General features: G+C 62.2%; 1 protein-coding gene across 1 annotated transcript in view; it reads left to right on the top strand.

Annotated features, from left to right (window-relative positions):
- LOC111149706 (diacylglycerol lipase alpha) overlaps positions 1-17,876 on the top strand; it is a 28,550-nt gene extending 10,674 nt beyond the window's left edge. The window contains exons 6-20 of the mRNA XM_022506932.1: positions 598-685; positions 2,683-2,817; positions 3,358-3,435; positions 5,323-5,447; positions 8,110-8,263; positions 8,663-8,746; positions 8,853-8,930; positions 10,187-10,267; positions 11,139-11,281; positions 11,607-11,675; positions 12,029-12,101; positions 13,355-13,551; positions 14,199-14,328; positions 14,820-15,004; positions 16,359-17,876. Of these exons, the coding sequence (XP_022362640.1) occupies positions 598-685; positions 2,683-2,817; positions 3,358-3,435; positions 5,323-5,447; positions 8,110-8,263; positions 8,663-8,746; positions 8,853-8,930; positions 10,187-10,267; positions 11,139-11,281; positions 11,607-11,675; positions 12,029-12,101; positions 13,355-13,551; positions 14,199-14,328; positions 14,820-15,004; positions 16,359-17,319 (2,581 nt within the window). The 3' untranslated portion in view covers positions 17,320-17,876. The remainder of the gene's footprint in view (positions 1-597; positions 686-2,682; positions 2,818-3,357; positions 3,436-5,322; positions 5,448-8,109; positions 8,264-8,662; positions 8,747-8,852; positions 8,931-10,186; positions 10,268-11,138; positions 11,282-11,606; positions 11,676-12,028; positions 12,102-13,354; positions 13,552-14,198; positions 14,329-14,819; positions 15,005-16,358) is intronic.
- Positions 17,877-18,161: the final 285 nt, after the last annotated feature.

The following is an 18,161-nucleotide window of genomic DNA, read 5'->3' as shown; positions in this document are numbered from 1 at the left end:
TACCCCGACCCCCCATCAGAGCAGCTAGACACATTGGGGCTGGGGGCGGGAATGGACAGGCGTCAGCCACGCAGATGACAGGTGTGGGCCCTGGTCCCCTCTAGTGAAACAGATCCAAGGAGTCGGGAGATGCAGAGCCTCACGTGCCCATTAAACTTCCCCCAATACAGGGAGGGTTGCGTATCTGAGATCCCTTCCAAGGGGAAGCAAGTCTGTCCGACACGTCTGCTCCAGTGACTTGGCCAGGAGGCCCAGCACCCTGCTGCGGGGTCCCAGGGCTTTTAGATTGAGGCATCGGACACCTGGGCCACAGAGCGGTCCCCAGTTTGGGCTCCCACCTATGAAGCCTCCCTGGGGCATGCTGGTGTTCAGTCGGCCAGAAGCTGGGAGCGTGGCCGACCACATGGTGTTGTAGGCCAGCAGGGGTCCCCCCAGGGGACCTTGGCCAGGCCCAGGCCCAGTCCCTCCTAGACCCCCTGCTGGAGAGCCCTTTGGTGGGATCCTGGGAACAGGCCGCCCTGCTCCCATCACAGCTGGGTCGTGGCCCTTTTGGCCCCGCCCCCTGACCTCACACATACCAGCTCTCTCCCCTTGCAGGCACCGCTTAGAGGAGGGCCAGGCCACCAGCTGGTCGCGCCGGCTCAAAGTGTTCCTCTGTTGCACTCGGACGAAGGACTCACAGTCAGTAAGTACCGGGGGGTCGCCTCCCACTGGCTTGCGTCCTGCTGCCGGCCACTTAGGAGCCCTGGCTCCTTGGCAGAGCTGGGTGGGGCAGGGCTGCTAGAAGGGCGCTGAGCTTGAAGCAGGAGCAAGGGGGGGGGACCTGGCACTCACTGGCCTACCGATTCCCTCCGGCACGGGAACAGCCACTCCCTGGCTTGGTCAAGGGGATGGAAAGGTTTCAAGACCTTTCATCCACCCCCTTGGAACTTAGTTTAGGAGAAGAGATACTAAAAAATCAGGATGACCTGAAAGCAAAGAAAAGCAGTGTGTTCCCAGCCGCAGAGGCCTCTGGAAGGCCCGTCAGGGCGGTCAGGTGCTGAGCCCCAGATGTGCACAGCCAGCCCTCCGTACCTGGTGCTCAGAGGAGGGCACGGAGGGGCCCAGTGCTGCTGGAGAAAGGCCATCTCAGCGGAGGGTGGCCCCTGGGGGGAGGTAGGGCCTTTGGGGTCCTCGAGGCAGACCCCCCATGCACACTGGCAGGGCCCTTAGAGACCATCTAGTGTCCCCCCCACCCCCTGCCCCTCATTTTTCAGATCAGACAGCTGAGGCCCAGAGAGGTGGTGTGACTTGCTCAGCGTCCCACAGCTAGTTAGTGGCAGAGCCAGTGAGGTCAGGAGACCACTCCTCCCTGAGCCAGACAGCAAGTGCCCTCCATGGAAGCCACCGGAAGCCTGAGTGGCTCCTTCCCTCCAGCAGCCCCTGCTGAACTGTAGAGTGAGTAATCAGGTATAAGAAAGTCCTCCTCTCCCCCGAGGTTCCCTGGTGGGCGGGGATCACCCCTATGGGCCTCTCTGGGGGGTGGTCTAGGGGAACATACCCACCCCTCCTGGGCACATGGCAGACTTGGGGCTGATGTCAGAGTGCCGCAGGGAGGGGTGGCCCAGGATCTGGGTCCCATCAAGCGCTGGGGGTCAGGTGCAGTGTAGAGCACGTTTTGATCACTCTGTGCTCTGTGGCTTAAAATCTGAACTGAGTGCCAAAGTGACAAATCAGGCCTTTCGTGTACAGTTCCGTACTTGTAGATGCAGCCGTGTAGGCCCTCGCAGGGCGGTCAGCGGAGCCTAGTGGTAGCTAGCGTTGTCTGGCCTCGTCAGGCCTTTGAGTTTGCAACCCCTGAGTTTTGTTCTCTAACAAGTGCCAGGCACTCACAGGTGAAACCCTGAGAGTGGGAACCACTGGCCATGAGTCTGCACCCATCACAGCCTTCCCCAACAAGCTAGGGAAGAGGTTCCTGAGGCCGGGAGGAGGCCTGGCCCACTGACGGGCATGGTGGCCTCTGCACGCCTCCTGCCTCCTGCCCAGGGCTCAGGTGGGCCCGAGGACCAGGTTTACAGAGAGGCCAGAGGGGCAGCCAGCCCAGCGTCACAGCCTTCTCCAGGCCCATCATGAGGGTCCCCAAGCCTAAAGCTGTGGGCAGGTGGGGGAGGGGGACTGCCACCCCAGAGACTCCTCCCTGTAGGAGGCCTTTCAAGGTCACAGCTGGTGGGAGGTGGGAAGAAACTCAGTGTGGGGAGGCGGCAGCCAGGAGCTCAGTTTTGGCTTCTCTGCTAGAGAGACAGGCGGAGGAGAAACAAGCCGGGCCGGGCAGGCCTTGATTCCTAGTGGCTGGGGAAAGAACAGGAAATGGCTCACGTTGGCATCTGTGCATGGTAGGCGGTGATGGTGAGTGCCATAGGAGCTCTGAGGACAGAAGAGGGCCGGGAGGTGGAGGTTCGGTGGCTGTCGCACACAGCTCTGGCCAGGTCTGCGGGGGCCCAGAGCCTAGGCTAGGGCCCTTGGGGTCACGGTTGCAGAGGGCCCGGCGGGATTGGGCCCAGCTGGTGGTGAGCAGGTGCCTGGGGCGAGCTGGCACTGAGCCTGGAGCAGAGCCCCAGCCCAGTGAGATTCACGTCCAGTCTCTCGCCCTCTCTCCCGCTCCCCCGCCCCCACCTTCCACCCCCTCTCCCTCGGACCTCACAGGATGCCTACTCCGAAATCGCCTACCTCTTTGCTGAGTTTTTCCGAGACCTCGACATTGTGCCATCTGACATCATCGCCGGCCTGGTGCTGCTCCGGCAGCGGCAGCGGGCCAAGCGCAACGCCGTGCTGGACGAGGTGAGTGCCCTCCCTCCTCCGGGCCTCTCCCTGCTGCCCTGCTGCTGCTATGCCTGCTCCCTGGGGTCCCTCTGGTCACCCCCTGATGCCCCCTCTCCTCCTGGCTCTGGCTTGAGGGCCTTCTTGCTGCTGGGCCAGCCACAGAGGCTTCTGACCACAGGGCCCTCGTGAATGATGCTCGGTGCCTCGATCCTCCGCACTTGCCTCCGTCCGTACCCCACCCCCCAGCACCCTGACCCCATTAGGGTCTCCCAGCATCCACTTCAAAGCGCAGTACCTTCGGCCTGGGCAGGAAGGTCCCTGGCGGGGTAGTAGGGGGGTGTTTGATGCTTTCAGTGGAAAGGGAGCAGCTGGACATGTGAGGAGACCTCGGATTTGGGGACAATGGCTGGGTCATGGAAGAGCTAGAAACCACACCCTCCTTTGGGTGTTCAGGCCCTTAGGAAGCAACAGAATCAGAGCCCGGGGGGGGCCTGGACCCCCTATCTCAGCCGTGCCTCCTGGACCTGGGACAGCCACCTTCACACCCTGGTTTTACAGGCGAATAATGACATTTTGACCTTCCTGTCTGGAATGCCAGTGACTAGAAACACCAAGTATCTCGACCTCAAGAACTCGGTGAGTCGGACACCCCGCACCCACTCCCCACCCCAGCTCCTTCTCCCTCTGCAGGGCAGCCTGAGCAGACCACCTGCCGGCCACCCCACAGCATGGGGGCCCCCTGCAGCTCTCCCCATCGCCTCCCTCCTCGCCACCCCTTCGCCTCCCCTTCCTCCTGAGGACCGCCCCTGTCATGCTGGTCCCACAGTCAAAAGCCTGGAATCGGCTTCACCACCCTCCGAATGTCTGGCCCCGGCCTCTTGAGATCGTGAGGCTCCGGGGGGGGGGGGGGGGGGGGGGGTGGGGGGCGCCGCGGGGGGCCCCCAGGCTGGGGGGTGGCCGGCAGGTGGTCTGCTCAGGCTGCCCTGCAGAGGGAGGAGGAGGGGGGGGGGGGGCGGGGAGGCTGCTCAGACGGTCGCAGCCGCTGTTGTCCTGGAAGGCAGCACGACACAACGCACTGGTTTCGAGCTCTTTTGAGCGGTGGAACCTTTTCTCAGGCATCTGTACTAGAAACCCTCTGTTCACAGGTCAAGGTGGGGCCTGTCCTGTGGCCAGGGGAGCTCTTCCCCACCACAAGGGCACTGTGCTCCCCAGGCCAAAACTGCAGCTGGCGTCCTCAGGAGCAAAGCGATTTAGGGGGCTTCCGCTCCGCTGCTGTCACTGTGACCTTGAGCAAGGCCTCCGTCCCCTCGGGGCATGTTTCTGCATGGGTAGCGGTGCTGGGCACACCTTCCAGCCAGAGCTCTAGTGGGGAGGAAATGAACCATTCCGAGTCTGGTTCCCCAGTCAGGGACCTACCAGAAAGGATTCCTCCCGTGTATCTAAATCGCCTAGAAAAACCTCCAGTCTCCATCTGTCCCCACTGTCCAGAGTGGGTGTGCGTATCCCCTCTGATCACGTCGCCTGAAGCAGGTGCCCAGCCCAGCCTCGCTTCCCCCAGGCACCCGGGCGCTCTCACCATGTGAAGGGGGAGGGGGCAGAGGCAGGCCGAGGAGCCTTGAGGTGCTGGGCTCCCTGCCTGCTGGCGCCCCACCCTCCAGTTGGAGCCAGAGAGGATAATTACCTTCTCCAGATCATTCCTAAAGAGCAGATAGAGCTGGCCCGGCAATGGTTCCGCCTCTCTGGGCCCTTATTAAGGTGCTCCCTACTTTACTTCAGAAGATGACTAATCACCCTCTTTAACTTTTACAAGGTGACTAATTCCCCCTAAGTGCAGGAGCCCTCCAGCGTCTGGCACACCTGGGACACGGGAAGCCGCTTTGCCGGGACACCTGTGCCTCCCACCTCCTTCCAGCCCATCAGGCTGATCACAGTAGCCACTGGCCTCAGACACTGGGTGTTAAACTGGCGCCTTTCTCTGCAGAGATCCCAGTCTGCTCCAGACATCCCTGGGGAGCCTGTGACTTGCCCCATCAAACAAGAGTCTCCCCATATTTGCAGACAAAGAACTTGTGGACCGAGAGGGTGTTGATGGCTTGTCAGGTCACCCAGCGTCTACAGGGCTGGCCCTGCTGCTCAAGGCCTGGACACCCCCAGCTGGAGGGCTTAGTGCCTCTCAGGGTTAAACTTTCCTTCCCAGGCCTGTGATGCCCTCTCACACCTCCCTCTCACTTCCCTTCTGGAAATCGATCCAGGGCTCTGAGTGTTTTTCTGTCCCCAAATCATTAATTCTGAGGTTGGAGCAGCAGGACGGGTCCCAGGAGGTTCCGTGCCCTGGTTGCATGGAGATAATTAGGGAAATGCAATTATCATCTGAGGGGAGCGGTCCTTCCTCCAAGGCGGGAGCATGGGGGGCCTGCAGTCCCTAGGGAGTCCAAGAGGGCCGCTCCCTCCTCCATCCAGGGGAGCCTTTGGGCCTGGAGGCTGGAAGGGCAACAGTGACCGCCTCTGCCTCCTTTCTTCCAGCAAGAGATGCTCCGCTACAAGGAGGTCTGCTACTACATGCTTTTCGCGCTGGCCGCCTACGGGTGGCCCATGTACCTGATGCGGAAGCCTGCCTGTGGGCTCTGCCAGCTGGCGCGCTCCTGCTCGTGAGTACCCCCGTCCCATGCTTCCGGCTGGCCAGCGTGTACAGACAAGCAGAGGCCCTGAGGTCCTGAGGGCCAGCGTGTGGGAGACTCTCCCCGGACAGACTGTGCCTGCCCAGCCCCCCAGGGTCTGTGGCTTCCATGGCTTCTCTTCCATGCCACCTCTGGGCCTCAGCCTCTCTCTACTGCTGCATTATCCTTAGGCGGGGAAGAGTACGGGCTTTGGAACCACGGAGTGTTTGGTTTGAATCCAGATTTTGTCATTTACAGCCAGAGGCAAGTTGGTCTACCTCTGCGAGACTCAGTTTCTTTGTCTGTAAAGTGGGGATGGTGATACGTATGTCCTGGAGTTGTTCTGAGAGGATGGAATGAGGATTGGAGAGCATCTGGCGTGCTAGCTCCCTTCCCCTCCCGTCCTCTACCCGTCAACCACGCCACTCCCCTCTACCTGTATCTTTCTTTCCAGCTGGTGTCCTGTGCTCTGCTTGCTGAAATAAAGGACATGCCTAGTACAGGCCCAGTTCATGGAGGCCTCTGGAAGGGCATCGAGAAGGCCCTTGAGTGAAAGACTTTGACCCTCTTCCCAGGGATTTGGCAAGGCACCTGTCCCAGACCAGCCCACCACCCCGCTCTGGGTGCTGGGAGGACTCTCTGTCTTTCCTAACTGGGCCAGAGAAGGACAAAGCTCCGGAAGGGTCTCTTCCCCGTCCTTGGTGTCTCCACCCTCAGCCCGGCCCAGACAGAAGGAGGACAGCTCCCTGGTCTGGAAAGCCTGGCGTTCTGTCTGTGACGCCCCTGCCCTTGGGGCAGCCACACCCCTCTGCGGTGCCCTTCCTTTCTGCAGAAAGCTGTGTGGCTCTCGGAACCTTGTTTTCCCCACCCCCCAGTGACTTGCAGAGCGAGTGGCCCGGGCACCCTGTGCTCCCTCCCACAGCTGGCGTTCCTCGCAGCGTTCTTGGGAGTCGCTGCTGCTGCCACTGAGAAGCATGTCAAAATGAGTACCAGACCAGGAGTCTGGAGACCCGGGCTCTGACGGGCCCTGCTCCATTACTGGCAGGCTGGGGACATGGTCGGGGCGAGCGGTGCCCTTCCCTCCTGCCTAGCGGGTATTTCAGAAGCCAGGCAGTCGTGGGTAAGCAGGGCCTTCGGGGGGTCTGCAGACAAGGGGTGGGGGGGCACTGCGGTTTGTCAGCTTCTCGAGACTGCGAGGAGCAAGAGGATGGGTCCTCGAGCTCAGGTGTCCGTCCCTGAAGGCGGTACAGTGGCGGCCACATGCTGAGAGAAGAGGCAGCTGCCTGAGAGCAGGAGTCCGGCCCCCAGCCCTGGGCCAGCCCCCACTTGGCCCTGCAGTTGGTGGAGGCCCCCCACGGGCCCTGCGGTGGTCACCCACTACAGGCCCCGTTGCTTCCCAGACTCGGCTGAACCCTGAGTTTTCCCAGAGGGGCCCCTCCTCATTGGGAAGTAGGTGACAGTCCCTTAGGTGCTGCTTAGGTGAGGACAAAGCTCTCGGCATCCCTGAAATTCAGGATTCTTCTTAAAAATCTCAGCTGTCCTCTCAAGGCAGCAAGCCCACCCAGGCCTTGAGTTCTGGCTCGGGGCTCCGCGACCCATCTGTTGGCCACTGGCTCCCTCTGGCGGCCTGAGGAGCACCTGCACCCCAAGCAGGGTCCCCCGCTCAGATGCTCAGCTCGCTGTTCATTTGGGGGAGGCCTGCTCTGGTCCCAGTGCGGACGTGGCTGTACCCCTGCCCTGGGGACCCACTGCCTGGGGGGAGGTACAGACAGCACACAGACAAGAACACAGGGCCTGTAAGAGCAGAGGGACACTTGGGAGAAATAGAAACAGGTCGTGGTGTCAGGCCGGGGAACACAGGCAGGGGGCTGGTGGTGCTGGACGGGGTGTCCTGGGCGAACCTCCCCGTGACATACATGTGAGCAGAGGCCTGAGGGAAGTGAGAAGTCCTGTTGTGCAATATGGTCTGTGCATCCTTGCAAGGACCCCAGCTCTCATACTGGGCAGGAAGGGTATCGCTGCAGGGTTTCCAATGAAGTGACATGGCTCGGCTTACGTCTTAGAGGGTTGCCCCGGCTGCCGATTGAGAATGTCGAGACCAGGAGTACATGAGGGAGACCAGGCAGCCACCATGACGCTCCGAGACAGAGATAATGGTGGAAGGAGTGGGTGGGCGCAGGGAAAGTGGCTGGAGCCTGTTCTGAATTGGAAGACAGAGTGAGCCGATGTGTCGACCGACCCATGGGCTGTGGGACGTGAAGTGGGGAGGGGACCTGAAGCCAGCTCCAAGGACAGGGCTGGGCAATGAGCAGCAGGGCGCAGGGAACTACGGGAGCCCTCAGGGGTGGGCCGGGGGGGTGGGTACTGGGCCCCTGAAAGGTGGGAAGGGAGCATCTGGAGGCCGGGAGCAGGTAGGTGGTTCGGTCACCCAGAGGGCATAGAGGAGCCAGGGAGGCCCAGCAGTGAGGGAGGAGCAGTCCAGGGGTGAGGTGGGAGAGCAGTGCAGAGAGAGGGAGAGGCCCACCGGGTCCCCTGCCGCCAGGAGCCCGAGGACCGTGAGGGCTGTGAGACTTCTCCAGGGAGGTTCCGGAGAGGCTGACTGGGACAGTTGCTCTCGGGGTCTCTGAGCCCCCTGCCCCCCTCCCCTTGCCAGGTGCTGCCTGTGCCCCACGCGGCCCCGCTTTGCCCCAGGAGTCACCATCGAGGAGGATAACTGCTGTGGCTGCAACGCCATTGCCATCCGGCGCCATTTCCTAGATGAGAACATGACCGCGGTGGACATCGTGTATACTTCCTGCCACGACGCGGTGAGCGGCCACGCCGGGCCTGTGGGCAGCGCTCCCTCACCCCGGCTTCTGTCCTCGGCGGGCCGCGGGGGCGCGGCTGGACCCCCTCCCCTCCTCACCCCCTCGGGGGCCAGGCAGTGGTCCCCGACTCCAGCCCCAGCCCTGGGGCTTCTCGGCCCAGCCGTCAGGGGAAGGAATGCAGGGACTCAGCAGCGAGGCCCTGGGAAGGGGGCAGCAGTCCCGCAGGCAGGACAGCAGCACTCAGGCTTCCTGAGCTGGAGGGGAGCCTAGAGGGAGCCCCAGCAGCCTTGCGGGGGCCCAGAGAGGAGCTGGCTCCTTGGCCAGGAGGCCTGCTCAGGTCACTCTCTGAATCTGGGCCCATTCCAGGGCCCCTCGACTCATGAGCCCCCCTTATCCTAGGTCTATGAGACCCCTTTCTATGTGGCAGTGGACCATGACAAGAAGAAGGTGGTGATCAGTATCCGGGGAACCCTTTCGCCCAAGGTATGCTGCCTGTGGCTCCCAGCCCAGCCCTCACAGCCCCTGAGGGCTGCCCGCCTTCCTCTTCCTGTCCTCACCCCAGCCCTCGCCTGTCCTCTCTGTCCACAAGGATGCCCTGACAGACCTGACCGGTGACGCCGAGCGCCTCCCTGTGGAGGGGCACCACGGTACCTGGCTGGGACACAAGGTACTCCCCCTTCCGGGCCCCGGAGGCCCCTTGCCTCCTCTCCTGCCCTGCCAGCGCACATACCTGTCCGGCTGTCGGGGTGGGTGTCCTCCCTGCTTGCTAGGCCCCCAGGGAGAGGTGGGTCAGAGGAGTGTGCATTCATCTAGAAGGTCCACTGTGGCCCACCCACCGGATCCCCACAGTCCTGCCTGGCTCAGGTCCTGTTCCAGAAGAGCCTAAAGAGGCAGACGGGAAAAGATTGGTTTCTGTAAGATGCACAACTCTTCTGAGCCTCAGTCTTGTCATCTGTGAAATGGAAATGATGTGATAAAGTGTGCACCAGTCCCCACAGCCAGGTTGTTAGGAGGGCCAAAGGGGAAATGGTTGGGACAGGATTGGTGAGTTTCCAGTCACCATTTTTGCTGGTCCCTAAAAGGCTTCACTCCTGGGGCGCCTAGGCAGGGTGGTTGGTTAAGCCTCTGATTTTTTTTTTTAATCTTTTTTTTTTTTTAAGATTTTATTTATTTATTTGACAGACAGAGATCACAAGCAGGCAGAGAGGCAGGCAGAGAGAGAGGAGGAAGCAGGCTCCCCACTGAGCAGAGAGCCCGATGTGGGGCTCTCTCCCAGGACCCTGGGATCATGACCCAAGCTGAAGGCAGAGGCTTTAACCCACTGAGCTACCCAGGCCCCCCCACTTTTTAAATCTTTTTTTTAAAGAATTATTTTATGGGGCACCTGGGTGACTCAGTCATTTTTGTGTCTGCTTTCTGCTTGGGTCATGATCTCAGGCTCCTGGGATGAAGCGCCTGTCGGGTTCCCTAATCAGTGAGGTGTCTGCTCCTCCTACCTGTGCACTCCACCCCCCCCTCCTCTCCTTCTGCAAAATAAATAAGTAGAATCTTTTTAAAAATTTATTTGAGAGAGAGAGAGAGAGAGAACGCACGCACATGAGCAGGGGGAGGGGTAGAGGGAGAACTGAAGGCAGTTGCTTAACTGACTGAGCCACCAAATGTCCCCAAGCATCTGATTCTGTTTTCAGTTCAGGGTCATGATCTCAGGGTTGTGAGACCAAGCCCAATGTCCAGCTCCACGCTCGGCACAGAGTCTACTTAAGACTCACTCTCCCTCTCCTTCTGCCCCTACACCCTCTGTGCGCACCCTTGCTTTCTCTCACACTCAAAATAAATAGGTAAATAAATCTTTCAAAAAAAAAAAAAAAAAGGCCTAAAAGCTCTCCCTCCCTGTGACACCGACCTCTGTTCCTCCTTACCCAGGGAATGGTTCTCTCGGCTGAGTACATCAAGAAGAAGCTGGAGCAGGAGATGGTCTTGTCCCAGGCCTTTGGGCGAGACCTGGTGAGGCATTCCCCTGCCACTGAGCCCTGGTCATGCCCACGCTGCCGCCCCCATGGCAACGCTGGGGGCAGGGTGTGTGCGTGGTGGTGCCCCCCCTGCCACCCACAACGCCCCACAAGCCAGGCCCCTACACTCTCCTTGGATGCCTGGCTTCCAGCCCCCTCCTCACCGCTCGGTGACCCCTTCCTCTCTCTCGTACCAGCAGTTCTTGGGCTCCCCTGCCCCGCCCCACCCAGGTATGCCCCCCCCCCCCCCCGCTCCATGCTGGGCACTGGAGGTACAGAGATGGTTCTGGGCAGGGGCTTCAAAATACAGAGCAGGCAACAAAGATAAATAATTTCAGAGCCCATAGGAAGAGTGTTGCTCTGGGTAGAGTGATGTGGATCCTACCCTCGACCCAGCCTGCTCCTTGGCCAGGCAGCCCCCCCATGGTGCTGGCAGCTGCCCTTCCCAAAGCCAGGTGGTCTCTGGCCTCAGGAGACCCCAGTCTAGTTGTTGGGGCGCAGAGACGGGGGCAGGTGAACCAACGATTGTTCTAGAGGATAATCTCCATAGTACGTACCCTATTACAGTAGAGTACAATCACCATGTATAAAGGTCTTCTGTGTGTATACATGCAAGCGTCTAGGAGGGAGTGAACCTCTTCCAGAAAATCAGGAAGGTATCAGGAAGGCCGAACAAGGTTTTAAAGGATGCATAGGAGTTTATTCGAAGTTGCTCTGAGCATGTCTAGCTTGGCTCTTTCCCTGCCCCAGGGACCACACAGCACAGATTCTGTGTCAGGACTCCGGGAAGACCCCTCTGCCCACCTGGTAGCAGCTAGTCCAGAGCATCCGTGGGGCGGGGCTCTCACCTGTCTCTCTGTTTCCAGGGCCGAGGAACCAAACATTATGGCCTGATTGTGGTGGGCCACTCCCTAGGTGCGGGCACTGCCGCCATCCTCTCCTTCCTGCTGCGCCCCCAGTACCCTACCCTCAAGTGCTTTGCCTACTCCCCACCAGGGGGCCTGTTGAGGTGAGCCGCCTGGGGCCTGGGAGCTGGCTGGGGTTGATGGGGGCCAAAGACGGGAGCTGGCCTGGGCAGTCTGACTTCTGGTGACATGGGGGCCTGGGAATGGCCTGGTAAGTGGAGGGAGGGGTGCTCCGTCAAACGCCAGGTAGACCCCAGGATCTGTGCCTGGCAAAGCCTCACTGGCAGGAAAGGTGTGACCGGGAGCAGGCAGCCCAGCCTGGCCCCTGGGAGCTCCCCAGAGGGCCGTGAATCCCAACACTAACCCTAGGAGTGCTGGAGCAGGGCTCCCTCACCACCCCTGCCTCAGCACCCCGGGCTTCCTTTGCAGCGAGGATGCCATGGAGTACTCCAAGGAATTCGTGACAGCAGTGGTTCTGGGCAAAGATCTTGTCCCCAGGCGAGTTGCAAGTCACAAGTCCCAAGTCACTCCCTTTCACCACTGTCCCGGCTAGCTGTTCCTGCCTCCTCGGGGCCTTTCCCTCAGATTCCCATCTCCCCGGGGAACCCCAGAGCCCCTAGAGCCCCCAGAGGGGGAGGACAGGTGGCCCCACCCTGCCTGACCTCCCTTACCTGGCTAGGCCCTGCTAAACTGCGGACTCACCCCTGCCCACCCCTCCCACCCCATGATCCCAACGGGGTGGTCTTCTCCCTTCTGTGGCTGCCGTGTGCCTGCCTATCTGCCCACACACCCCATACCCCTCCCAGTCCCTGGCCCGGCGAGGCTGACACCTGGTTTGCTTCCTTCCCCAGGATCGGCCTCTCCCAGCTGGAAGGCTTCCGCAGACAGCTCCTAGACGTCCTACAGCGAAGCACCAAGCCCAAAGTGAGCCCCCGCCCCCTGTCCCCCTCTACCCTGCTTGGGCATGCTGGACCTTGGGCACCTGCCTGTCCCTTGGCACAAAGCACAAGAGGGCCCAGCCATGTGAGGCCAGGCTGTATGTGGCTGGTGTCACGGGAACCCCAGCCCATCAAACTCTCAGCACCTCCAAACTCATCTCATCTCCCCCACAGCCTATCCTCATACAGAGGGGAGCAGTCGAGGCCCAGAGTGGGTAAGGGACTTGCTTTTGTTCACACAAGCTGTCAGGACTGGGACCCAGGGCTCCTGAGTCCCGACCCCATCACCCAGAGCTGCCTAAAGTCAGGAAAAAGCAAGCCCGAGGCTCAGTGCTTCGAGTTCATGATGGGAAGGCTGCTGCTAGGCCTGCTGTGGTTCTCTAGGCTCCATGAGTCCAGGTGCCACTGCCGGAGGGAGTCTGGGTGCGGTTTGTTCTGAGGCTCTGCTGGGGCTAGAGACAGGCCCAGCCTCGCCTCCTCTCCCATCAGGTCTTCGAGGACACTGGGGCTCTTCCTGTGCCAAGGCGGCCTCAGTGTCCCAGGCAGGCGTGGGTGCTGTGGCCAGGTACCCTGAGGCAGGCAGGAAGGGCCGCCCTGGAGCAGCATGTCCTCTCTGACCCCGACTCCACCCCACCCATCATCTCTGCCCAGTTTGGACTGTTCCCAGACTTGGTGCCCATGACCTTCTGGCAGGCAGCGCCCTGGGCCTGGCACCTGGTGGCAGGGGTGGGCAGGGCAGCAGAAATGTAGGGGCCAAGTATGCCTGGAGGAGCCTGGTTCTGGGAGGCAGAGCTGCTCCTATCCGACCCAGGCTTGCACCCTCATCAGGGCTGGGAGGCTCCGGCCACCCCAGATGCAGCTGGGCCTCTTAGGTGCAGCCGGAATGAACTTGGTGTCTGCTCTGTCTCTGACTCAGTGCATGACCTAGAATGAGTCCCTTCCTTTGCTGGGCTGTTTCCCCGTCCTCTAGATGAAGAGGTGACTGGTCTTCCAGCCCCTTTCTAGCCCTGAAGTTCAACACTGTCCCGTCATCTGTCCTTGGCATCTTTCTGGCCATCGTGGCCACCATATGCCTCGGCCACTGCCTCCGCAGGTGGGCACTGTTCTTCGCTCTGCCCCATGGCCATCCTGGCTCCCCCCGGTCACCTCTGAGCCTCCTTTTGAGGCCCCTCCTGCCGCTGCCCACCAACCAGCCCTGCTCAACTCTTTCTCTGTCTCCCCCAACCCTGCCCCACACAGTGGCGAATTATCGTGGGGGCCACCAAATGCATCCCCAAGTCAGAGCTGCCTGAAGAGGTTGAGGTGGCCACCCTCGCCAGCACACGGCTCTGGACCCACCCCAGCGACCTGACCATCGCCCTGTCTGCCAGCACCCCTCTCTACCCTCCTGGCCGTATCATCCATGTGGTCCACAACCACCCAGCAGAGCAGTGCTGGTAGGTGCTGCTTGTGACCCTGGCCAGGGGCATGGGGGACAGAGCTGGCCTTGCTTAGTGACCCCCCCACCCCTCGGGGACTGGGGGCAGAGGCAGGGCGATGATGGCCCAGGACGCTCTTGGCCTGCATTGCGCTATCCTTGGGCTCTGCAGGTGAAACAAAAGACCCATCCAGAGCAGGATCCCACCCTTTGTCCTCAGCGCCCTCCGCCATCTCCTGGTGTCCCCCAGGGCAGTTCTCCCCACTTATGACCCATGTAAAAGCGGATGCCCTTGGGGAGGTCACCCTGAGGCCCCAGCCAGTTCCCACCTCGGTCGTGCGCCATCCCCTCTGGGGTTAGTTGGCCGCACTCGTGAGCAGGGGTGTCAGAGGGGAGAGGGGAATGGGCCAGCCCTAGCCGACTTCTCCCTCTTCCTGCTCCTGCAGAGGGCGGGGCCTGACTCCTCCCTCCCAGCGGCTGAAGGCTTGTGACCCAGGCCTTGCCCAGGGCAGGGCAGGTGTGGCCCAGGCCTCCAGCAGGTGGTAGGCTATGTAGGGACTGTGGCTGAGGTCCTGGTGAGGCCGAACAGGGAGCCCAGGGACCTGGGGGCCGAAGCCAGGCTGCCACCCACTCTCAACCTCTCTCCGGCCCCTGTGCCCCCACCAGCTGCTGTGAGCAGGAGGAGCCCACGTACTTTGCCATCTGGGGCGACAACAAAGCCTTCAATGAAGTGATCATCTCGCCGGCCATGCTGCACGAGCACCTCCCCTATGTGGTCATGGAGGGGCTCAACAAGGTGAGCCCCCGGGCAGCCCGGGCAGTGACGCCTCCTCAGATCCCCGCTGTGCTCTGCGGCCCAGAGCACCTGGGCCGTCCCGGAACGACAGGCAAGGATGCGGATGCTCAGAGAAGCGAGCCAGAACTCGTCCTCTGGTCCCTGCACCCCTGCTGTCCCCATGGCTGTGTAGGCCCTGTGGTGGGAAGGGGTCGGGGAGACTCCCAGGGACCTGGCCTGACACACTCACAGCTGAGCAGGGGTGCCCTCCGCCATCACCTGGCCACGGAAGGGTGACCGTAGTGAAGGAGAACGCCAGCTGTGGTGCCTAGTGTGATTGTGGGGCCAGGCCCAGGCCTTCCTGGTGGAGCGGGGACCTGGGCTGGAGGGGGGCAGGAGCGGGGCCCAGCCGACCCCACGAGGCTCTGGCCTGAGAGGCCTGGCCTGCTGCCCCTCCCCCACATGATTGTCACCCTCCACCACCGCCACCAGCTTGCCCGACCTGTCCCCAGGTGCTGGAGAACTACAACAAGGGGAAGACGGCCCTGCTCTCCGCTGCTAAGGTCATGGTGAGCCCCACTGAGGTGGACTTGACTCCTGAGCTCATCTTCCAGCAGCAGCCGCTGCCAACGGGGCTGCCCGTGCCTGCTGGCCTCGCCCTGGAGCCGCCGGCCGCAGACCACCGAAACGGCGTAAGGTGAGTCCTGCCTGCTCCGCCCCAGCCCGCCCCGAGGGTACGCACGCCCCAGGGGTGTCCAGGGCACAAAAGCTTGTGCACCCGCCCTGGGCCGACAGGTGTCTACGAAGCTCTGCGCACAGGCTTGGGAAGGTTCAACTTGACCCTCTGCTCAGGAGCCCCTGGGCTGCTCCCACGGCCCCCTACTTGCCATCACTGAAGCCCCCAGGGGAGTGTGGTTGCCTGGGGATGCACAGAGCTGGGGCCACAGCACACAGACGCACTCACAGCCATCCAGCCCACACATGTGGACACCCGTGGACTTACACACACGCACAGAGGTGTGTTCATGGTGATGCTCACACCTGCATACACATACGTGTTCAGAAACCGTAGCTCTGAGCACACGGAGCCCCCCACACACGTGCTCATGTAGAGGACATACAAGTAGAGGCCGAGCTACACAGACCAAAGGGCCACTAGGGTGGGCAGCCATGCACGTGAGCAGGGGACTGCACCTGTGCCCAAACTGAGCCACACGGACACAGACAGACACCTGCCCGCTACACACGTAACACCGGGCCCCATGTGCCTGCTTCTGGACCTGCATGTGCTCTGATGGGGCTGGCTCTGAGGTTGGGAATCTTCCTGGCCCACCCCCTGCGGGGACCTTTCCAGGCCAGGTCACAGATATGGCTGGGAGGCTGCTCCAAAGGGTGGTCGCCACCTCCAGGCCCTTGGTGGGGACACCTGGACATCTCTCCCTACCATTTGTATATTTCCTGTGGCCATGGCTTGACCATGCCTGCTCGGAGGTGTGGAATCCCCCTCCCCTGCCCCCGCCCCCTTCACTTCCCTGTCCGTCCAGCAGAGGGCACTAACCCATGGCAGAGGCAGGAGGAACATCCATGTAAGGAAGTGATCTGGGCCACCCGTGTCCCCTCCAAGACACATCAAGGGGCACTGGCCCTAAGGGTGTGAGAACCAGTGGGGGCAGCTCTAGGCAGTGCTTTCTCCCTTTCTCCCTCCCCCTTCCTCTCTCTCCCCTTCCACCAACGCCTGGTAGTGACCTGGGGCAGCCAGTCTGGGCCCCAGGCTCCCATGAGCGCAGAGTGTCGCAGCAGGGCTCCGGAGCTCTAGGGCTCTCAGCGGGGCCTTAGGCCTTCAGTGCCCCCACCCACAGCATCAGCCCTTTTGCCTTCTGTCTTGGGCTCTCGTGAGCTGTTTTTTAAAACAAGCATCACACTGTTGAACAACTGATAAATTAACCTCCTCCCTTCCCCAAGCTCCCTGCAGCCCGGGAGTGGGAGGGCCCCCCCAACCCCCCGGGGTCTCTGCCCTCCTGAGTGTCACAGCCCGGCCCTGCCCTCCGTAGGAGCAAGTCCCAGTCCGAGATGAGCCTGGAGGGCTTTTCAGAGGGGCGGCTGCTGTCCCCAGTGGCGCCGGTGGCGGCGGCGGCGGCCCGCCAGGACCCCGTGGAGCTGCTGCTGCTGTCCACCCAGGAGCGGCTGGCGGCGGAGCTGCAGGCCCGGCGGGCGCCCCTGGCCACCATGGAGAGCCTATCGGACACCGAGTCCCTGTACAGCTTCGACTCCCGCCGCTCGTCTGGCTTCCGCAGCATCCGCGGCTCACCCAGCCTCCATGCCGTGCTGGAGCGTGACGAGGGTCACCTCTTCTACATCGACCCCGCCATCCCGGAGGAGAACCCGTCCCTGAGCTCGCGCACTGAGCTGCTGGCGGCGGACAGCCTGTCCAAGCACTCCCAGGACACGCAGCCCTTGGAGGCGGCCCTGGGCAGCGGGGGCGTCACCCCCGAGAGGCCCCCCAGCGCGGCGGCCAATGAGGATGAGGAGGAGAGGGGTGGCGGAGGGGCGGGCCGCGGGGGAGAGCTGGCTCTGCACAACGGGCGCCTAGGGGACTCGCCCAGCCCTCAGGTGCTGGAGTTCGCTGAGTTCATCGACAGCCTCTTCAACCTCGACAGTAAGAGCAGCTCCTTCCAGGACCTCTACTGCATGGTGGTGCCTGAGAGCCCCACCAGCGACTATGCCGAGGGCCCCAAGTCCCCCAGCCAGCAAGAGATCCTGCTCCGCGCCCAGTTTGAGCCCAACCTGGTGCCCAAGCCCCCGAGGCTCTTCGCTGGCTCCGCAGACCCCTCCTCAGGCATCTCACTCTCACCCTCCTTCCCGCTCAGCTCCTCTGGCGAGCTCATGGACTTGACGCCCACAGGGCTCAGCAGCCAGGAGTGCCTGGCCATGGACAAGATCCGGACTTCGACCCCCACCAGCCATGGGGCCAGCCCCGCCAAGCAGGACGACATGGTCATCTCGGCGCGCTAGCACCCCCGGCGTGGCTGCCGGCTGAGACCCCGGGCTGAGCAGGGGGCCCCTCAGGCTCCTGGTGGCTGCCCCCAGGGCCAGGCCGCTTTGAGGAGAGGCCCCCCCAAGGGTCAGTTTAGCCTCAGGCATGGGGCGCTGCTGCTGAGCTGGGGGTCTGCAGCCCTACCTCAGCTTAGGACCACCGGGTGTCCGGGATAAGGGTCCTTTAGATGGGGGAGGGATGTGAAGCAGGGAGGAGCCTGGGGTGGCCTGCCGGGTGGGCTGGGCAGCCCTCGGCCCTCTCAACCTGCCTGTCCCCCACAGGACGAGCAGTGGGCATGCTGACTCCCCATCACTGCCCTCTGGCTGCCCTCCCAGGGCCAAGATGGAGAGCAGCCCTCTCCCCACATCCTCATATCTGTGGTCCAGGCTGGTGTCCGCCCTGGCCACCCCCCCCAGATCTGGTGCCTGCTGGCCAGCCCCCTGGGGTGACCCCACGCCAAGGTGGCCCGCAGTGCTGTGTATGTTTACAGATGTTGCTGGGCTGGACTCAGGAGGTTTCCTGGACTTGCAAGTGCCCCCCCCACCCCCACCCTATCATGGGTTCTGAGCAGGGAGGGGAGGGGGCCCGTCCCCATGGAGCCCAAGGCAGCCACCGGGCCTGGAGGGGCCTGGAGGAGGGTGGGGTCAAGACTACCCCTTTTCTGCTTGGTGCCCCTCATGCCGATCCCTCTGGCAGTGGGTCCTGGGCACCCGGGCCTGCCCCACCTGCCCATTACTTCCTGTCTTGCCTTCTACCCCAGGGGTCCTGGCCGCTCAAAGGGCAGAAGGCACAGGCATGACCACCACTGGCTTCAGAGTCA

The sequence above is a fragment of the Enhydra lutris genome, unplaced genomic scaffold, assembly GCF_002288905.1.
Source record: "Enhydra lutris kenyoni isolate GAN:26980312 unplaced genomic scaffold, ASM228890v2 scaffoldscaffold22, whole genome shotgun sequence".
Lineage (NCBI taxonomy): Eukaryota > Metazoa > Chordata > Mammalia > Carnivora > Mustelidae > Enhydra > Enhydra lutris.
This window is presented reverse-complemented; position numbering and strand designations above follow the sequence as displayed.